Genomic DNA, 19,843 nt, shown 5'->3' with positions numbered 1-19,843 from the left:
GTGTATTTAATGAATGTTATGATCCTGAATGGGATCAGGCTGGATGCCTGATGTTTCATCACAGGGCAGTGTCCTAATGCAGGGTGACAGACAAAAGTGTTTTCCTTTCTTTGGACTACATGTCATAATCTATGTTTTCTCGTTCTTAATGAGGTGGGTTGTTCCTCACTTAATAACTTGGTATCCAAGGCTGTGTCTAACTTTTCCATATTGACTGACAGTAGAAATACGCATGCACACACAGAGATGGCAGTTTGCATCCAGCTTTCATCTCTCACCTGCATTATTAAACACCCCTATCCACACGAGGGTTACATCATGCATTCACACGTTATCTCTCTGCTCTCTGCTCTCTGCTCTCTGCTCTCTCTCCCTCCCCCTCTGTCTCTCTCTCTCTCTCTCTCTCTCTCTCTCTCTCTCTCTCTCTCTCTCTCTCTCTCTCTCTCTCTCTCTTTCTCACACAGGCGAACCTGAAGAAGTTCATGGAGTATGTTCAGCAAAGGAACATGGAGAAGATCTCCAGGTTCCTGGAAAAGGGACTGGACCCCAACTTCCACGACCCAGAGACGGGAGGTCAGGAGTTCCACGCCTCGAGCCCCCCCCCAAACAGAATCCCCCAAAACAAACTCTTTCTGGATGGGCAGACATGACAGGGAACAGAGGATATAACACTGCACCACAATGACCGTCTCTGCATCCTCTTCTTGTTGTGTGTGTGTGTGTGTGCGTGCGTGCGTGTGTGAGCAGAATGTCCGTTGACAATGGCGTCTCAGCTGGAGGGCTGTGCAGAGCTTATCAAGGGGCTGAAGAGTGGAGGGGCTCACCTGGACTTCCGGACGAGAGACGGCATCACTGCCTTGCACAAGGCTGTGCGCACCAAGAACCATACAGCGCTCATAGTGAGTCCAACCGCACACACCACACACATCCATACCCATAAAGCCGCCTCAGTCCATTGGCTCTTCCGGTGTGTATGAACTACTGGATGTGCGCTTGTCTGGCCTTGTTAAAATGGTTTAGCCCCAACCTGAGTCATTATTGAATTAGTCTGGGTACTTTTGTCATGATTGCAGCCCCATCACAAAGCCTTGTGCGCCTCTATTGAGTGGACTTGAATCATTATCCATGAGTCATGTGATTGTTTTCATTTGGTTCACAAGTGCTGCTCAGGCCCCCTCTTGTGCCAGCCCATTTCCTGGATGGAACACTTTGGAATATTTAGTGTCATTGCCACAGTACATGCAATCCAGTCCAAACCATCCCAGTAGTGTGATCATGTTGTGATCATTCCCCGTTATCTCACTCCTTCCTCCTGCTGCCTCCTATTTCCTCTTCCTCCCCCTTCCGGCTGTTAGACGTTATTGGACCTAGGTGCATCACCTGACTACAAGGACAGTCGAGGGTTGACGCCACTCTACCACAGCTCCATGGTGGGAGGAGACCCCTATTGCTGTGAACTGCTGCTACACGACCACGCTCAGGTGGGCTGTGTGGACGAGAACGGCTGGCAGGAGATCCATCAGGTAACGCACACGCACACACACGTACGCTGACCCCCAGACTAATGCACACACTCCAATTGAGGTCACACAGTTGACACAAACCACACACGTGAAGCAGACACAAACATGGGCGTGTTTGTTTAGCTTTTCTTGTGGGGGATTCACAAATCAGCCCCATTCGAAATTCTTGATTTCCCTAACCCTTAAACCGAACCCTAATCCTAACCATAACCTTAACAGTAACCCCAAAACCAAGACTCACCTTAATCCTAACCCTGATCCTAGAACTATCACCAACATCCAACCCCAACCCTTAATGTTATTTTAACAGAAATTCCAACTCTAACCCCAAAACTCTGCCCATGGTTACATTTTTCCTGGTCCCCACAAGAATAGTTAAACAATCTCACACTCACTCACACACACTCACGCAAAAACATGCACAATATTTTTGGGTTGTAATAAGGATTGACTGGAACTCCCAAGGCCTACTGTATAAACCAGTGGCCTGGGGGTCTTTGGACTTGCGCCTGTCTGTCCATGGCAGATATCAGGCTTCCTGACGCACATTAAGGAGAGCAAATGCTGCCTAATGTGTAGACCTCATACACACATAGCCTTCAGCCATGCCCGGATTCTCCCTCCACATAATGGTTAGTGCTGCCTCACTGTTGCCAGGGCTTTTTAGATTACGTTTAGGGAGCCAAAGAGAGAGTAACCTTTGCATGTACAGAATGTGTGTGTGTGCGTGTGCTTGTTTTTCGACTGAAACCAAGGAGACAACTTTGGGAGTCGTCAAATTGTAAAAAGAATGATCTGGAAAATGGAAGACTTGACGGAACGAATATTGGATGTTTTAAAAGATGTCAAGCAGTACTTTCTCGTCAATTCAAAGTCAAAATGAGTTCCTTATTTGACTTCGAACCAAAGTAAGACTGGGAGCAAGAAGATGGAGAGCAAAGCCAGCATGAGACAGAAGGATGCGTCAAGAACTGAGCCATGGGGGCCTGTGTGCTCCAGCCTCTGTCAATATGCCTAACACCCCTGTTTCCACATCATTAGACCTACCCACCACGTCTCTCTCTCTGTCTGTCTCTCTGTTCTCTCTGTTCTCTCTGTTCTCTCTGTTCTCTCTCTCTCTCTCTCTCTCTCTCTCTCTCTCTCTCTCTCTCTCTCTCTCTCTCTCTCTCTCTCTCTGTGTTCTCTCTGTCTCTCTCTCTCTGTGTTCTCTCTCTCTCTCTCGCTCTCTCTCTCGCTCTCTCTCTCTGTGTGTTCTCTCTCTCTCTCTCTCTCTCTCTCTCTCTCTCTCTCTCTCTCTCTCTCTCTCTCTCTCTCTCTCTCTCTCTCTCTCTCTCTCTCTCTCCCCCCCTCATCTCTGTTGCTTGTCTGGAGACCATGCTTACCCCCTTCGCATTTCTAGCCTTGTCTCTCTCTCTAAAGTGTGGTGTCTCCCTGACAGCCCATCTGTCCAAACACTTGGGCCGCACAGTACAGCCTCCGAAGGAGTTTGTTTTGAGGACCCCTGAAAGGTGGAGTTAGAAAGAGGACGAGAGGACCAACAGGGAACTGAGAGATGGTAAAGGGGGTTTGCAGTATGAGCAAAATGGAAGACTAAAGGCTATACACAAGAGAAAAGAGAAGAGATGAAGACGTTAGAGGGATAAGAGATGAAACAAACTAAGGGAGGAAGATTGAGATGCTGTAGAAAAGGAGAGTAGCAATATAGAGTACCCTGAAGGGTGCTCGGCTTGCATCTTGAGTCTTAGCTCCTTCAGTATGACCTCCTGGGGCGTGACTGGACCGTAGGACAGATGAGGAGCTCTCTTTCTCTCTCTCGTTCTCTCTCTCTCTCTCTCTCTCTCTCTCTCTCTCTCTCTCTCTCTCTCTCTCTCTCTCTCTCTCTCTCTCTCGTTCTCTCTCTCTCTCTCTCTCTCTCTCTCTCTCTCTCTCTCTCGCTCTCTCTCTCTCTGTGTCTCTCTGTTCTCTCTCTTTCTCTCTCTCTCGTTCTCTCTCTCGTTCTCTCTCTCCTCCATCTCTCTTGCTTTCTCTCTGTCAGTGGCTCTTTATTTCTCTATATTGTCTCTCTCTCACTTGCTCTCTCTTTCTCTCCGTCTCTCTCCCTCGTCTCCCAAGCATTAGTATTCCAGTAGGGCCATTGGTGAATAATAGGATCCACAGCCGAAGGTCTGATAAGAGACAACAATCCCAGCTTCATTTGCGCCGTGCCTCCGTGCTGTCACTCTGACCAGGACAGAACCATGGAGAGAGGCAGAGTGTGTGTGCTTGTTTGTGTTTCAGACAGGCCTGAGATGAAGGGAGGCCAAACGGCCTGTTACCTTCATCAACTGACTTTTCTAATAGGAAGAAAACTGACCCATTCAAGGTCATTCCACCAGCTAGCGCATCTGTCCACCATACAATACCGCTCTACTGTGGCCCACTATCCAGTTACACAATGTAAAGCCTGCAGTACTGTGTACCCCTAATGGATTAGGAACTTATTCCCCCCCCCCCATCCCCCCTCACTCCCACAGGCATGTCGCCACGGCCACGTGCAACACCTGGAGCACCTGCTGTTCTACGGCGCCGACATGAGTGGCCAGAATGCGTCTGGAAACACGGCCCTGCACGTGTGTGCTCTCTACAACCAGGTACCCCACTTTGTGTCTGCTCTGTGAGTGAGAGAGCAGGTACCAGGTACCCCACTTTGTGTCTGCTCTGTGAGTGAGAGAGCAGGTACCAGGTACCCCACTTTGTGTCTGCTCTGTGAGTGAGAGAGCAGGTACCAGGTACCCCACTTTGTGTCTGCTCTGTGAGTGAGAGAGCAGGTACCAGGTACCCCACTTTGTGTCTGCTCTGTGAGTGAGAGAGCAGGTACCAGGTACCCCACTTTGTGTCTGCTCTGTGAGTGAGAGAGGGTGCGTCTTTGCCTGTGTGTGTGGAGTTTGTGCGTGTGAGTGCTCGTTTGAAAGGCTCTGATCCCCTAGCTGGTCAGTCCTTGTCTCACCCCAGCCACAGACTCTACAGTCCCTGCACTTGTGGGAAGCCCTACAGACGATGACAAGGCTGCTCCACGAGGCTCAACCGCTTCTTTCCCTCAGATGTCCACCGTCCAAACCTCGGACTCAAACGTCGACCCCACTCTCTAACTTCCCACCCCACCTCACCCCACCTCACCCCACCTCACCCCACCTCACCTCACCCCACGCCACCCCACTCCACCCCCACCTGGCAGCTGTGACTCAACATAACACCTTTAGACTCTTGCACAACTTGGCACCTTACATTTCCTGGCACCACTCTGTTTTTGCACTTATTTAAACCTGATTCGCACTTTGTACCTCAGTTAAAAAGCGAATACGCTCCTGGTAAATGCCAACTGATTTTTGTTGGCTCTGTCCTTGTACGGTGCACAATGGCAATAAAGTTGAATCGAATCGAATCCACTGGCCCCTTAAGACACGGGCTGGCCAGAGACAGTGGCTGATGCCTCACACACAGGGGTTTGTGGAGTGGCTATTTTATTGTGGCTGACAGATTGAACAATGAGACCAGCTCCCACATCCACATGGGGAGGAATATCTTTACTTCTCTCTGTCTCTGCATGTCACCATGCTGTTGGTGCTCAACTGTATTCATCCAATCACATCACATGCATTCTTTGTGTCCCGATCTGATGATTCAACAGCATAATCAACTACAACCAAATTCCTTTTTGAGCTTGTGGAGAGAGGGAGGGAGCTTCTCTAAGTGTTTTCTCCTCACATGACTGTTTCCCTGGGAGATGGTTGAGCAGGCACAGTTCATGAACATTAAATGAGCACCTACTCTATATCATACTCACTACATTTTACCCTCTCTCTCTCTCTCTCTCTCTCTCTCTCTCTCTCTCTCTCTCTCTGTCTCTCTCTCTCTCTCTCTCTCTCTCTCTCTCTCTCTCTCTGTCTGTCGCTCCCTCTTCGTCTGTCCCTCTTTCCCTTGTTCGTTTTTTCTTCCCATTCTCCCTCCTTCTCTCTCTCTGCATTTGTCACACTACAGGCTCTCTCTCTCTCTCTCTCTTTATCTCTCTCTCTCTCTCTCTCTCTCTCTCTCTCTCTCTCTCTCTCTCTCCTGTAACACCCAGGTGTATTAGTGTTTAGAGCCAGGCCAAGGCTGTTGCTATGTGTGCCAGATTTCTGCTGCACTCTTAGCCACCAAGTGAACCGAACTGTTTGGCTGTGTTTGTGGTGTGTGTATGTGGGGGTGCATGCTTACAGTAAGTGTCTCTGCTCAGCTGATTGCAGTCATGTGGACTGACCTGGTTCCGTTGGTCTAGAACACTAACCGAGAGAGAAGGAGCACGTGGGCTCTGGGACATCAATATTAGATATAGTCAGTTTGTAACATTCTCACGTGACCTTAGCCATTCCATGTTTCTCTACACTTCTCTTGGGAAGCTGAGATGAGAGGAGGCAGTGAGAGATTGGGGGATGGGGGTGGAAGGGAGAGATGTGAGGAGGGGGTCATGGCTTAACTCAGACTGTATTCACCCTAGCATATTGTAAAGAGGAGTCTACCTCTGAAACTGGAAGGGGGGGGGGCGTGCCTGCCGTGCTGATCAATTCCAGAAACATCCCTCTTTGAGTGGGGCAACAGCAGGAGAGACACAGGGCTGGGCTGGATGATGATTACTAAGAGACAGATACAGAGAGAGGAGAGGGAAGGGAAATCGACTGTAAAACACCAGTGCACTGACGAGAGATCCATATGAGTGAGAGCGAGAGAGTGAAAGAAAGGGGTGCAGAGAGGTGGGCAAGAAAAGAGAGAGGATGAAAAGAGAGCACAAGGTAAGGGAGCGAGAGGTATAATGCGACAGTCTGAAGATTGATCAATCGATGATATTAATGTTTCGTTCTTCAGAGCAGGCTGGCCAATAACCCAACCTGTGGTGGATGTCAATTGCACAAGGGGGTATGGGAGCAGGGCAAGGGGGGGGGGGGTTAAGATGGTCATTGGGGGACTAAATACCTGCTGTAGACGATTTTACAAGTGCAAAACAAGCGAATCTTTTCAGCTCTAAATAAAACCCAGTTACTCCATATACAGTATGCACACTGTAAGCAACACCAGCTGTTGCTTTCTTTCATCCGCTGATCATTCACCTGCATGGTTAACGCCAAGTACATGGCTAGCACCAGAGTGACAGGCTCTCCTCTGGAACTGCTTTAATGATTTCCAGCATACCACAGTGAATGTGTGCTGGAATGGTTTAACTAATGAATTCCTATAGGATGACACAGGCTGGGTGCAAGATGGATGTCCCTTGCTCTAATTGGCCTCCTGAAGCTTGTGTGTGGGTGTGTTAGTGTGTGTGTGTGTGTGTGTGTGTGTGTGGGTGTGTGTGTGTGTGCGTGTGTGTGTGTGTGTGTGTGTGTTGTTGTTGGTTTACTGTGGAGGGACAGCTGTTGATACATCTACCTCCATCTTTCATCTTTGTCTTGTGGCCCTATGCCACAATGTGAGCCGAGGCAGAGAGCTCCCTCTGCCCTCCCCCCTGCCTCCCCCTTCCCTCCCTCTGACCTCTGTCTCCCCCGGCCCTCCCCTCCCCCTGCGACTGCCCTCCCCAGTCTGCAACTTTGCTAATGGATTTTTCCTAATTCACAGTAGATTATCCTGCTACACAGAAAAAGCCCTGCAGAGAAAATTATGTGGTCTCTCTCTCTCTCTCTCTCTCTCTCTCTCTCTCTCTCTCTCTCTCTCTCTCTCTCTCTCTCTCTCTCTCTCTCTCTCTCTCTCTCTCTCTCTCTCTCTCTCTCTCTCTCTGTCTCTCTCTCTCACACACACACTGCCTTCTGGTCTGTCTGAATAAAGCACCCTGTCTAATTTACTAATTCACTGCTACATTCTTAATGTGCTAATTAGCCACGGTTAGCTCTTCACCTATTTGTGTAAAACCATTCTGAAAACATTTAAAACCTTTTATCTGTGTACACCTTCCCCCATTACAATAGAGTAATTCTTCACACACTGAGAGAGAAAACGTGTGGATCTGCATAATGTACAGGCAATAAGCAATTAGTTAAGCAAACTGCCATGGGGTGAATCTATATGGGTTTTTAGCTCAATTATCATGTTAGCCTTAGCATTCTGTGACCTGAGGGAATAATTCACTGGGCAGAAGGGGAGCAGCTTGGTTTTGGTCATGTTAGGTTAAGTAGTAGACTTCCACTGTCAGACAGAAACACAGAGAAGACAGCCAATGCATACACACACACACACCTACAGTATGACCCTCCCCTCTTCCACACTATCCAGTTCTTTATCAGAGATGGCAAAAGTACACATCCTTTACTCAAGTAGAAGTACAGATACTCATGTTTAAAAATAATTTGGTAAAAGTTGGAATCTTGACTACACTTTTTCACTCAAAGTAAAATGTGTACTCTGACATATACTTAAGTAAAAAAATACACTTTTCGCCCCATACACAGTTTCTCGTTACTTTTTCACACACACAGTGAATTAAGTGAACTGACGTGTTGGACGGCCGCAACAACATTTGAGCAAGTGGGTCAAAGTGGAAAAGGTTGGGAATTACTGCACTAGTCTTCAGTGTGAAGGTTTACTGTCAATAAACCCTACCTCTAACCATTACTGGACTTCTCTCTGGATCCAGTGCAGCAATGATGCATATGTGTAATTGTGGTACCCCGTTTCCCACGGGATTAATAAAGTACTACTTCACTCTATTTCCAATATGTTCTAATGTGACACACACACACCTACACATGAACACGTGTATGTATAGGCACAAAGCCACACACCTCATTGGGATGTTGTTTGGGTCACAGGGTCATGGGTAAAGGTGCCATTTGGTCAGTATCAGAATGAGCCCAGCTGCATACACTTCATACACCACTGGCCCTGAGGGGGGTTGTGTTAAAGACTCTCATCACCTTCTAATCTTCTAGTCTGCACAGAGATTTAGCCAAGTCATCACCCACTGACAATGGGACTTGTCAGATTTTTCTTTCTTTCTTTGTTTCTTTCTTTCTTCGTTTCTCTCTCTCTCTCTCTCTCTCTCTCTCTCTCTCTCTCTCTCTCTCTCTCTCTCTCTCTCTCTCTCTCTCTCTCTCTCTCTCTCTCTCTCTCTCACACGTCTGTGTGTCTCTGTTTATCTCTATATCCCTCCCCCTCTTTCTCTGGTCAATGTAATTAAAAGATTTTGTTCCACAGAGACCAATTAGAAACGTGAATCTGGCACTCCCTGGAGCCTCATATATCACCCTGTGTGTGTTTCTGTGTGTGTTTCTGTGTGTGTTTCTGTGTGGGTATGTTTGTTTGTGTGTGTATGTGTGGTTGCATGCACAGGTTTTGGAGTAGGCTCCAATAAATGGCCGTTTTATGTCCAAACAAATTGATTTATCTCTTAATTCCTTTCCAGGATAGTTGTGCTCGAGTACTCCTCTTCCGGGGAGCAAATAAAGAGATAAAGAACTACAACAGCCAGACTGCCTTTCAGGTAGGATATCACACTGCATCACATAGTACACCTTTCAATACCACACATTTTGCATGAGATGATTTAATGACTTAATAAGTGTTGTTACCATATGAGATGATACCATATGAGCAAAGAGTACATACAAATATAGGACAGAAAATTGAGTGTAATGGCTTCCCCTGGTTTCCTCGTTTGGCTTCTGTCTAATGGCAGGCTGCTTGATGAACTCAGTGTGAAATTGACATTGACACAGATTTCCTGAGCAGATCAAAGTTAATTTGTTTGTACACAGGGCGGTTTGGCTCCCGCAGCATCAGAACACAGCCATACACAGCCATGTTTAACAGCTGCTACAAACAGCCCTTTAATAACGGAATTCTGATGTGTGGAATATTAATTAAGAGAGGGAAAGAGAGGGAGGGAGAGAGAGAGAGAGAGAGAGAGAGAGAGAGAGAGAGAGAGAGAGAGAGAGAGAGAGAGCAAGGGAGAGAAGGTTGATCAAAAGAAAGAGTTAAGTAAGGACACTTGATGATTGTAAAGGGATCTTATCATGAAAACAGAGTATGCAGTGCATTTGTCCTTCGTGAATAGTAAATCTTGGGAAACAAAAAGATATGAAGGCTGTGACATGTCATGGATAATGTATGATCTGTCTGACATATCATCTCCTTTCCTCTCCAAACCTCTCCTCTCCTAGGTGGCGATCATAGCAGGAAATTTTGATCTGGCTGAAATCATAAAGATCCACAAAGCATCAGATGTTGGTGAGTTGGCAGACATATTGATAGATGGTTATGATATATGGAGCTGGAGATGTTACAGAGAGGAACAGCTGGAGAGGGGTCAGCACAAGTATCATGGCGATGGAAAGAGACAAAAAGAAGTTGGAAAAAGATATTACAATGTGGACGTCAGAGGAGGTGGCTGTACGATGGAGAAAAAGAGAAATAGATTTGGGCTGGGTTTGGCAGGCTGTTGTCTGTCAGTCTGCCTCTCTTTCAACACATACGGTAAAATTCTGCCATCTAGTGTTCAAAAGAGGGACTTCCGCTGTAATCCTTGGCAATAATGAAGTTCAGTCCCGATGCACTTGCGAGGGATTTTCGTTGTGCCAACGCCACAAACTGTCGGACATGTGTTGGCATCTGTTATGATCTGAGTCATCATCAGATCCAGATTCCTTCCCCGTGTGTCGTCCACTCCTGATAGTCCCTCCTTCTTGTCCCAGTGCCTTTCAGGGAGACCCCCTCCTACACCAACCGTCGGCGCGTCCTGGCGGGCGCCCTGCCCTCGCCTCGCTCCCTGCTCCGCTCCGCCAGCGACAACAACCTCAACGGGGACCACGGTCACAAACAGGGTCCCAGGGACCTTCACAGACGCCAGGGTCACTCTCCTGTCCCTTCCCTGCGCAGTCTGCCACCCCTGGGGCAGCAGCATGGAAGTCTGGGAGAGGTGTGTGTGTGTGTGTGTGCGTGTCAGTGCTTGTGAGGCTATGCGTGCGTGCGAGTTGAGCGTTGTGACACCTCTGTGTTGTGTGTGTGGTGTGTTCCAGACTCACTACGGAGAGATGCCGGACAGTAGCATCCAGAGCACGGGCAGCTCCCGGTCCTCGCACTCCCGCTCGCCCTCCCTCCACCACGCGCACGAGGACGAAAGGCGCCAGGTCACCAGGAGGTCGCACAGCCACGGCCACCCTCACGGCTACGCCCCCCCACGAGGGCGGCTCAGGTGAGATGGAGCGCTCCCGCTTGGAACGTTCAGCCGGGGTCAACGCCGCCACACTGGTGGTCGCCGTGGAGACTGTGTCAACGGGGAAAGGGGCAGGTGTGGGGGTTGGAGATTATTCGTGGGAGAACAGAAAATAAGAATCCTTTCAAAAAAATGTGTGTGTGTAGGATGGTGGTGGTGGTGGGGGGGGGGGTGGGTAATTATCACCGTGGGAATCAGCTTAAGCTGATAGCCAGGCACTCTGAGTGTAGCTATGTCCGTGTAGGCGCATATGTGTGCTAAAATGTGGTCTGAAATTAGGCCTTTGACTAATGCTATTTGACAGGCTACAGGATGTAAATAGCTCTGGGGGTGCAACACATGGCAGCACTGTTGTTTTGTATTGGTGTGTGTTCTGAAAGGTTAGTGACCTTCCAATTCTACAATATAACTAGGGACAAACATATTACTCGCGTACAAAAAGGTTAGTAAGTGAATATACAAAATATGTACATTTTAATTGACATAGGTTCATTACAGTCTCATTTAATACATTTTCAATTCGATTTAATCATGCAATGTTTCTGCCTGGGCGTGCAGTAGTGTTCCGTGGTGCACAGAAGAAAAAAAAAACTTTTTACTCAGGCTTCACTATGCACACCTTCACTATGATCATTTCAGTGCAATATGTCACGCGCGCAACAGCAGTGTGTGTGTATACAGTATGAGTGTCCGCTTGCTCCTCACTGAGACATGGAGAAGTTTGATGCCTGACATGGGAATTGCATTACAGACACAACCCAAGCCCTCTCGGTCTTTCTCTAATACTCTGCTGTCACTTCAGTCCATCCATCAAAGCCAAGTGCAGCAACAACAACAACAAAAAGTGCCATGTGCATGCTTGCGTTTTCTAGGGCAGACCTGTGTCTCTGGTGAAAACCACCCTTGCCAATGTTCATACAGTGTTTATCTAGTATCTCTGTCATACAATGTGCCCCTTCGGATAAACCTTTTATCGTCTGGCACTTGGTATTCAGTCAGTCAGAGTTGATGTCGTTCTGCAGGGGTCGTTCTGAGCCCGGAAGATTCTAAACTGGAGTTGGAGGTTGATTTAGAGAGAGCCTGCGGGAGCGAGGGAGGGAGGGAAAGTTCTGCTGTGTCCTGGCCCACATGGCCTACTACCTCCCTGGAGGTAACTACCAGTTCCTGGTACGTGTATGTGGGTTTCAGCAGGACAGAGAGGAGGGACATGGACAGCCCCAGGAGGGGTGGAGCAGGCTGTCTCTGTGCTCTGTGCTCTGGGCTCAGACACCTGACGGACACACTGAGTGTCCTCGAATGGCGCCGAGCTAAGAAACTTCAGACACTTTGGCTTGTCAACAATCCTCCCTTCATCTTCTCTCTTTCTCTCTCTCTCACGTTCACGCTCTCTAATTTACACCATCTCCCTCTCTCTCTCTCTCTCTCTCTCTCTCTCTCTCTCTCTCTCTCTATCTCTCTCTCTCTCTCTCTCTCTCTCTGTCCGTCTGTCATTGCCTGTGGTTACTCCAAGGGCATTGTGGGTACCAGGGGAGTGTGAAATTAGTTGGCCTGGCAGCCACTTCCTGTGGAACTCGCCACCACTTCCTCTCCCACACCAGCAACCCATGTTGTCATGACTCCAGCCTGCCCACCAGTGGGGAACAAAGCAGCAGACAGGCGAGAGGTGAGAGGTGGAGGAGGCTCCGAGCACAGAGAGCCAGAGGTCTAGAGACTCAGACATTGCTGCCCGATCACAGAAGAAAGTTCTGGTCACAAGGGAGTCAGTGAATGGCAGAGTCACGTTGGCTACCAAGAGCTCTCACGGTCTCCCTTTTTACCTGTCACTCCATTTCTTCCTCCCTGTGATGGTCTCTCCCTCTCTCTCTCTCTCTCTCTCTCTCTCTCTCTCTCTCTCTCTCTCTCTCTCTGTCTGTCTCTGTCTGTATGTCTGTCTGTCTGTCTGTCTGTCTGTCTGTCTGTCTGTCTGTCTGTCTGTCTGTCTGTCTGTCTGTCTCTCTCTCTCTCTCTCTCTCTCTCTCTCTCTCTCTCTCTCTCTCTCTCTCTGTCTCTCTCTCTCTCTGTCTGTCTGTCGCTCCCTCTTCGTCTGTCCCTCTTTCCCTTGTTCGTTTTTTCTTCCCATTCTCCCTCCTTCTCTCTCTCTGCATTTGTCACACTACAGGCTGTCTGAGTGTAGATTAGCCACGGTGTCTTACTGCAGCCAAAGGGCTGAGGGAGGCAGCGATACAGGGAGCAAAGGGAGGGCCGGACAGGATGGGGGCCGAGAGACAGATGAAGGAGAGGGAGAGAGAGGAGAGAGAGAGAGAGAGAGAGAGAGAGAGAGAGAGAGAGAGAGAGAGAGAGAGAGAGAGAGAGAGAGAGAGAGAGAGAGGGAGAGAGAGGGAGAGCGTCGAGAGCCTCTCCTGGGTCCACCGTGGAGAATCCACATCAAAGGAGGACACGGCAGAACCGTATTGATCGGCACACATTATAATCCGCATCATCAAAAGGCGACACAGATCAGCTATCATTGATCCGTTTGGCTGCTAATCCTCTCACTGTGTTTGGAACACCGACACTGTGTCTGTGGAAAGAAACCCCAGCACGCACACGCACACACGGGCTACAAACTCCTGGACACACACCATACACTCCTGAACACGTGGTTGTACAAACAGGGACGCTCTGTCCCACTGAGATAAGAATAATTCCTCTGAGAAGGATGTCGTTTTAAATAATCTAGTACACACACACACACACACACACACATACATACACACACACACATATGCCCAGATTCTGTAGTTGTGTAATTTCCAACACAAGCTGTGATATGGGACCAAGATAACTTTCAAAAAAGTTATGACAATACAGAATGAGGGAGTGGAGGGATGCAGTGGATGGGCATCTCTGTTCTACCAGCACCTGCTTACCGCAAGGCACAAAGCAGGTGGTTCTGCTTCACTGGTCCTCCTGTAGAAACCTGCACAAACCCTCTGTGCTGTTGGAAGACGCATCCAGCCTCACGGCTGAGACGACTAAGTAACTGATGGGACCGTTTTGATGAAGACGTGACGCTGGGAATGATGTGAACACCCCTTGCTAAGAAAGGCTGTCTCAGCATGCTGGATGAGTGTAGGAGTGTGTGGACGGTGCTCCCGCGGCTTCAGCCGTGTCGGAGAGCAGGAGTGCCAGACTGTGTGCACTCGGTTCGGTCCACAGAGAGTCCCACCTTAGATGTTTCCAGATGAATGGCAGGCCGGTTGATGCAGACGCTTCCGCATGTCAACACCAGACTCTGTCAGGATTCATCTGTGCACATCCTCTCTATCTTTCACTCTCTGTCTCTGTCTCTCTCTCTCTCTCTCTCTCTCTCTCTCTCTCTCTCTCTCTCACACTCTCTCTCTTTCTCTCCCCTTTCACTCTTTATCTCTCTCTCCAAGCCTAACCCTCTCTGTCATCTTTTCTACTTGTCAGTTTCTTTCTCCATCTACTTCTCCTCGTCTCTCTATTTTTGTATCTCTCTATCTCACTTTCTGTATATCTATCTCTGCATCTCCAGAGAAAAGACAGTCTAGCTCCTTATCTACCATGACACTGGTTCACGGTCGCCAAAGACAGCCCTTGAGCCTGCAGTCAAGATAGCAGTAATGTCTCGCATAGCAGCAAACTGACTTACTGTAAGTCTCCAAGTATATACCAAAATGTTAATAAATGTCAGTTTGGCAGGGCTTCAGAGTAAGCAGCTTTGAGACAATACACAAAAAACCTTTTTACTGTCAGACAAAAGGCTGGCCTTCTCACACGAAAGGCCTTGCCACAAATAGCCATCTCTGTAAGGTGTGACGAGCCCATTATATACACCATCATAATCATCATCAAACTCCAAACTCTAATGATCATCCCTCCCCACCTGATTAAGCCTATCTACCTCTAACATACATTTCCCTCTCTCTCTCTCTCTCTCTCTCTCTCTCTCTCTCTCTCTCTCTCTGTCTCTGTCTCTGTCTCTGTCTCTGTCTCTGTCTCTGTCTCTGTCTCTCTCTCTCTCTCTCTCTCTCTCTCTCTCTCTCTCTCTCTATCTCTCTCTCTCTCTCTCTCTCTCTCTCTCTCTCTCTCTCTCTCTCTCTCTCTCTTCATGAATTAGAAAAGGGATGTGCTGATGGCTGTGTAGGGTTGCTTGTGGAGCCTGTCCATGAGGCAGGACATCCGGGTGGTGCTGAGGAGAGGGGGTGTGCACCAGCTGTCTTGCGACGCGACACATACACATGCGAGAACGTCACATTAACAGGGAGGACAGAAGAAGAGGGTCAGTCAGAAACACATGGCGGGCACAAATGTTGGGTTGTACACACCCAAACACGAACGCACACACACATGTAGTCATGCCCCCCACACCTCAACCAGCCCAGCTGAAAGGAGACATGAGGGGTTCCAGTACTCCGTCACCAAGGTGTGTGTGTGTGTGTGTGTGTGTGTGTGTAAGGGAGAGAGAGGAGAGAAGGAGGAAATGTGACTACGGATCAAGTTACTGTCTGTTTACTGTCATCAATTATTTTGCATCCCATATATCCCATGTAACCCATTTTGAACAACAGCCGTATGAGGTCGATGACCATATGGTGCTTCAAATGAATGAAAAATGTATTTTTGAAGCAATTAGTTCTGTACGTCGGAGTCGGTGCAGTTTTCTGACAGAATAAGCGAGCAGCCGTTCTCACGGAAATAATTAGGTGGACTGGAACTTTGTTCCTGTGTGGAACATCCCCCTCGCACACTTGTGTGCCCTTTGTCGTCTCAATTTTCTTTCAGCCATCTTCCTCTCCCCGTCTTCCTCTCCCCGTCTTCCTCTCCTCGTCTTCCTCTCCCCGTCTTCCTCTGTGTCTTGTACTCAGCTGTCTCTTGATCTTCTATTCTTCTTCCTGCTTTCATCCCCCCCCCTGTCCTGGCTTGTGTGTGCCGCTGCTGGTGCACTCCTGGTCTCAGCATTAACATGCAGCATCCATCCAAACCCCTCAGCCCCTGTGGGAATTGGAAAGCCTTCAACAAGCCATTGCTTGGAAGGAGGAAAGGACAGAGAGAGAGAGAGAGAATAGAGAGAGAGAGAGGAATAGAGAGAGAGAGAGAGAGAAAGGAATAGAGAAAAGGACTGATTGGAAAATGAAAACAAGATTTGAAGTATGAGAGGACCGTGAACGAGGAGAGGTTTCTAGACATGCGCGGGTCTAAGGCAGGGAGAATACATGTATGTTAAGGCGTGTTGGCGTGTTGACTTGGCTAAATAAAGGCTTTGAGCGATTGATGCTACATGCGGAGAGGGGCTGAGACGAGCTTGCGAGAGGGGAGGGCAGGGGGGGGGGAAGTTTCCCCCTCAGAACTAGAATAGAAACATGCTTCACAGCTGCACAGCACGGCCAATCGAATGTAAACATGTCCCTCACAGCACACACACACAGACTGGCATGCTCAACAAGCAGGCACTGTAGGGAAACCGCATAGTTATACAGTATGTTGTTATATATATATATATATATATATATATATATATATAAATACACACTGCATACATCCTCAGAACTGTGGATACCTGTGTACCTGTGTGCTGTGTCGAGCTGGTGTGTGAGTGACACACAGGCAAACAGGTAGCGCTATGGCAGGATGGATCTTTATCACACAACGTCCCACACACGCACACACGTGCACGAACACGCGCACTGGACACACAGTAATAGCAGCAGCCACATCCGCTACAATAGGCGGCAGATTTGATGAATGAAGGCGAGGAGGAGTTCTGCCTCTGCTGTATTAGAATTCACCACCCGACTTTGACTGAGGGAGGGAGGGGAAGGAGGGAGGGAGGGAGGGGGGGGGGGGAGGGAGGGAGGGAGGGAGGGAGGGAGGGAGGGAGGGAGGGAGGGAGGGAGGGAGGGAGGGAGGGAGGGAGGGAGGGAGGAAAAGACCAGAGAGAGGGAGAGATAAAGGAGGGGTGGAGAAGGTGATTCAAGGCAAAAGCAAGGAGGGAAGAGGGGGTGGAGCTCTATCGACAATTAAACCGACTGGCCAGTCCTTCTTAAACCCTCACACACACACAAACACACGCACACGCTCACACGCACAGAAGACCTGCCTCAGGGAACCATGGCGCATGCACACGTGCAGGCAGGCAGAGGGAGATCAATCGTGCTGTGGGCGTGTGTGTGTGTGTGTGTGTGTGTTTGCTGGCGATGTGTGTTAGCGACATGCTGGTGGTGGCGTATGTTATGCTAGCGGAGGTGTAATGTTAGCAGCGGCGGAGGGGGCTGCTCGGGCATGTGTGTGTCGGTGTGTGTGCTGGTAGAATGCTCATAGAAGGCTCTGGGTGTGCGAGTGTGCGTGAGCCGTCAGAGGGGAGGGGAGCCGCCGAACGCAGCGGAACCAGCAGCGGCAGCAGCGTTGTCAGAGCGCGTGTGAGCGCGTGCGAGCGAGCATGTGTGCGTGAGGGGTTGGAGGGGAGAGGAGAGGCAGACGCTGCCGCGGCGGGACTCCCAGGAGAAGGAGCGGGAGTCGGGGAGCAAGACTCAGCCTCTCTCCCCCGCAGCGGGAGAACCAGGAGCCAGGGACGAGGCGCAATCCGCAGCCCCGGCCCGAAGCCCTTGAGGCAGGGGGAGAAGAAGGGGGTACATCCTACCTCCTCGAGAGGGGAGGCTTCTCGCTGGAGCTTGAACTGTGGATATGTTTGGCTTATGGGGCTTCCAGACAGATCTGAGAGACAGAGGACGAGAGGAGGAGAATTCCGCTGCCGTTCCCGTTAATCGTTAATGCTGTTGCTCTCGTCTCAGATAGGACTCTGGGGAGGGGAAGAAGGAGGAACAGGGGGAGTGTGTGTGCTGCGAAGGAGGGAGAGAAGGAGACAGAGGAAGGAGAAGAGGAAGAGAGGGAGAGGGGGATTGGGATGAGGAGGAGTGCTCTCTCCTCTCATGACTCTCCCACATACTTCTGTTTGACTGTTGAATGTTAACCGGTCGACAGAGAAGGGGCTTTCTTTGAAAAAAAACAACAAAACAACCCCCATCGCCGTAACAACCAGGGGGCGTGCCGGCTGACCGTCCCCTTGGCGACCATGTCGGTGACCACGGGCTTCAGCTACCAGCTCCCTGGAATTACCACAGTAACATATGTATTTGTTTACAGCCCCGGGAGTGTGCAGCGGGACCCCAGCCCACCACCTCACACCCCGCCCGCGCTGACGGGCGCTCGCGGGCCCAAACGGAAACTCTACAGCGCCGTCCCAGGACGCACCTTCATCGTGGTCAAGCCCTACAGCCCTCAGGGTGAGGGGGAGATCCAGCTGAACCGAGGGGAGCGGGTCAAAGGTAAGCCCCCGTGCGCCCGCTACAATCTGGTGTCACTCGACAGTAAATCCACCTTTTCTCAGATCATCCCCGATATCAGTGTCTGACCTGGATTCCGACTCGTACTGTTTTGATGAGGTCAACTGTGACCACCTGAGACAGCCTGCTGCTACTGTAGACACACTAGTCATCCTCTCCTCCACCTGTAGACCAGAGGAGTCAGGGAGGGATGGGACGAGACACACTGGTACAGTAGGAAGACACAGACCATAGTTCATGCCCGTTTTCCATTATGTTCTCATTCCTACTCGTCATGTTTTGACGCTGGGGCATAACCCCTGGTTTCACCATAACACCGGCTGCAGTCCTGTATTGGCTCTGAGCTTCAGGGTTAGAGTTAGGGTAAAGGTGACCTCATGCATCCAAAACTGACGCCATAGGGTTAGGATTAGAGTTAGGGTAAAGGTCCGGTTTTGTCTTACACTGACGCCATAGGCTAACGAACAGTGACGCCAAGAGGTCTTCCCAGGCGACGACATGACGCCTTCAGACTGAGACCAGGTTCAGCTTTCCTAATATTCCTCTGGTGTTACTGTAGGCCAGAGTGGAGAGGTGGTCCCACAGTACCAGTGTGGTCTCGTGCGTGGAAGCTCCTTGTCCTTATCACAGTCCTAGTTAGGCTCTACTGTGCAGTCCTTTAAACAGAGACTGATTCATGTATCATTCCATGGCTTTCAAACTCATCTCAACATGAATTGTGTTGTTCTAATGCTTGATGGTTTTTTGTTGCCGTTTTTGCTTGTCACCAGCTCATGTGTGTGTGTGTTCCTGTAGCCCGCAGAGGCTGTGCTTCTCATGTGTTTCTGTGTGTGTGTCCTCTCTTATCTCCATCCATGCCTCACTGCAGAGTATGACTCTAATGACGTGGAAGGTAAAGTCCATCACGCTCTACTCACCTGGTCTGTCTGTCTCTCTCCCTCACACCTCTGTGCCTGAACCCCCTCACCTCCAGTAGTGTGCCCCTGAACACGTCTCCCTCCCTCCTGAACCCCGCCCCCCTAACACCCCCCCCCAGCTGACTTCTGTAACCGTAACAACGGTCCTGCCACACACACACACACACACTCAGTCAGCCTCAGTGGTTACTTGAGCCACGTCGTGAGGCGTATGGGATGGTTGACGGTGTGAATACACACTGTGACTGTCCTTTCCATTCGACGTGGCTGTGTGTGTGTGTGTGTGTGTATAGGTTACACCTTCTCCTTAGCGCATGTGTAGAGGAGCACATGCTACAGGTCCATTTGGAAATTATACTTTTGTGTGTTTGCTTCCTCCACTGCTAAGCACATACCCACATGCACACACACACACACAAGTCTGACAGTATTTCTTGGTGCTGCCAGCCAATCACACCATCTGTGCCTAACACTGACCCATGTGACTGTTTGTACACAGCATGGTCTGGGCTATTTAGAGGGATACAAATCCTCCCGTTGAGTTGTCATGTGTGCTAGCTGAAGGGACTGACCAGTCCCCCCCTCCAGGTCCTGAAGAGAAGTCTGAGGAGAGCTCCTCTCAGGATGGATGACCCATGCTTTGATCCATAATGCATTTCATCCAATCTGCATTCATTAATGGATGAGTTGCTAATAGTAATAGGGCTCATTTACACTGAAGGAAAAGAGGAGGAAGGGAGGAGGGGATGCAGAGAGATTGGAGGGAGGGAGAAGAGAGGAATGGAAGGGAGAATGGAGGAGGGGAAGAAAGGGGGGAGGAGAGATGGAGAGAAGAAGGAGTGATAG

The 19,843-nt window shown here is 49.6% G+C and overlaps 1 protein-coding gene across 1 annotated transcript in view; it reads left to right on the top strand.

The window, feature by feature from the left end:
* shank3a (SH3 and multiple ankyrin repeat domains 3a) overlaps positions 1-19,843 on the top strand; it is a 130,914-nt gene that overhangs the window by 63,942 nt on the left and 47,129 nt on the right. The window contains exons 6-14 of the mRNA XM_084671743.1: positions 465-573; positions 748-899; positions 1,356-1,523; positions 4,037-4,153; positions 8,926-9,003; positions 9,683-9,749; positions 10,214-10,437; positions 10,538-10,713; positions 17,881-18,062. Of these exons, the coding sequence (XP_084527869.1) occupies positions 465-573; positions 748-899; positions 1,356-1,523; positions 4,037-4,153; positions 8,926-9,003; positions 9,683-9,749; positions 10,214-10,437; positions 10,538-10,713; positions 17,881-18,062 (1,273 nt within the window). The remainder of the gene's footprint in view (positions 1-464; positions 574-747; positions 900-1,355; positions 1,524-4,036; positions 4,154-8,925; positions 9,004-9,682; positions 9,750-10,213; positions 10,438-10,537; positions 10,714-17,880; positions 18,063-19,843) is intronic.

This window comes from Hypomesus nipponensis, chromosome 14 (assembly GCF_054491055.1).
Source record: "Hypomesus nipponensis isolate SF chromosome 14, ASM5449105v1, whole genome shotgun sequence".
Taxonomy (NCBI): domain Eukaryota; kingdom Metazoa; phylum Chordata; class Actinopteri; order Osmeriformes; family Osmeridae; genus Hypomesus; species Hypomesus nipponensis.
Note: the sequence above shows the minus strand (reverse complement) of the source record. Positions and strands in the feature narration are given on the sequence as shown.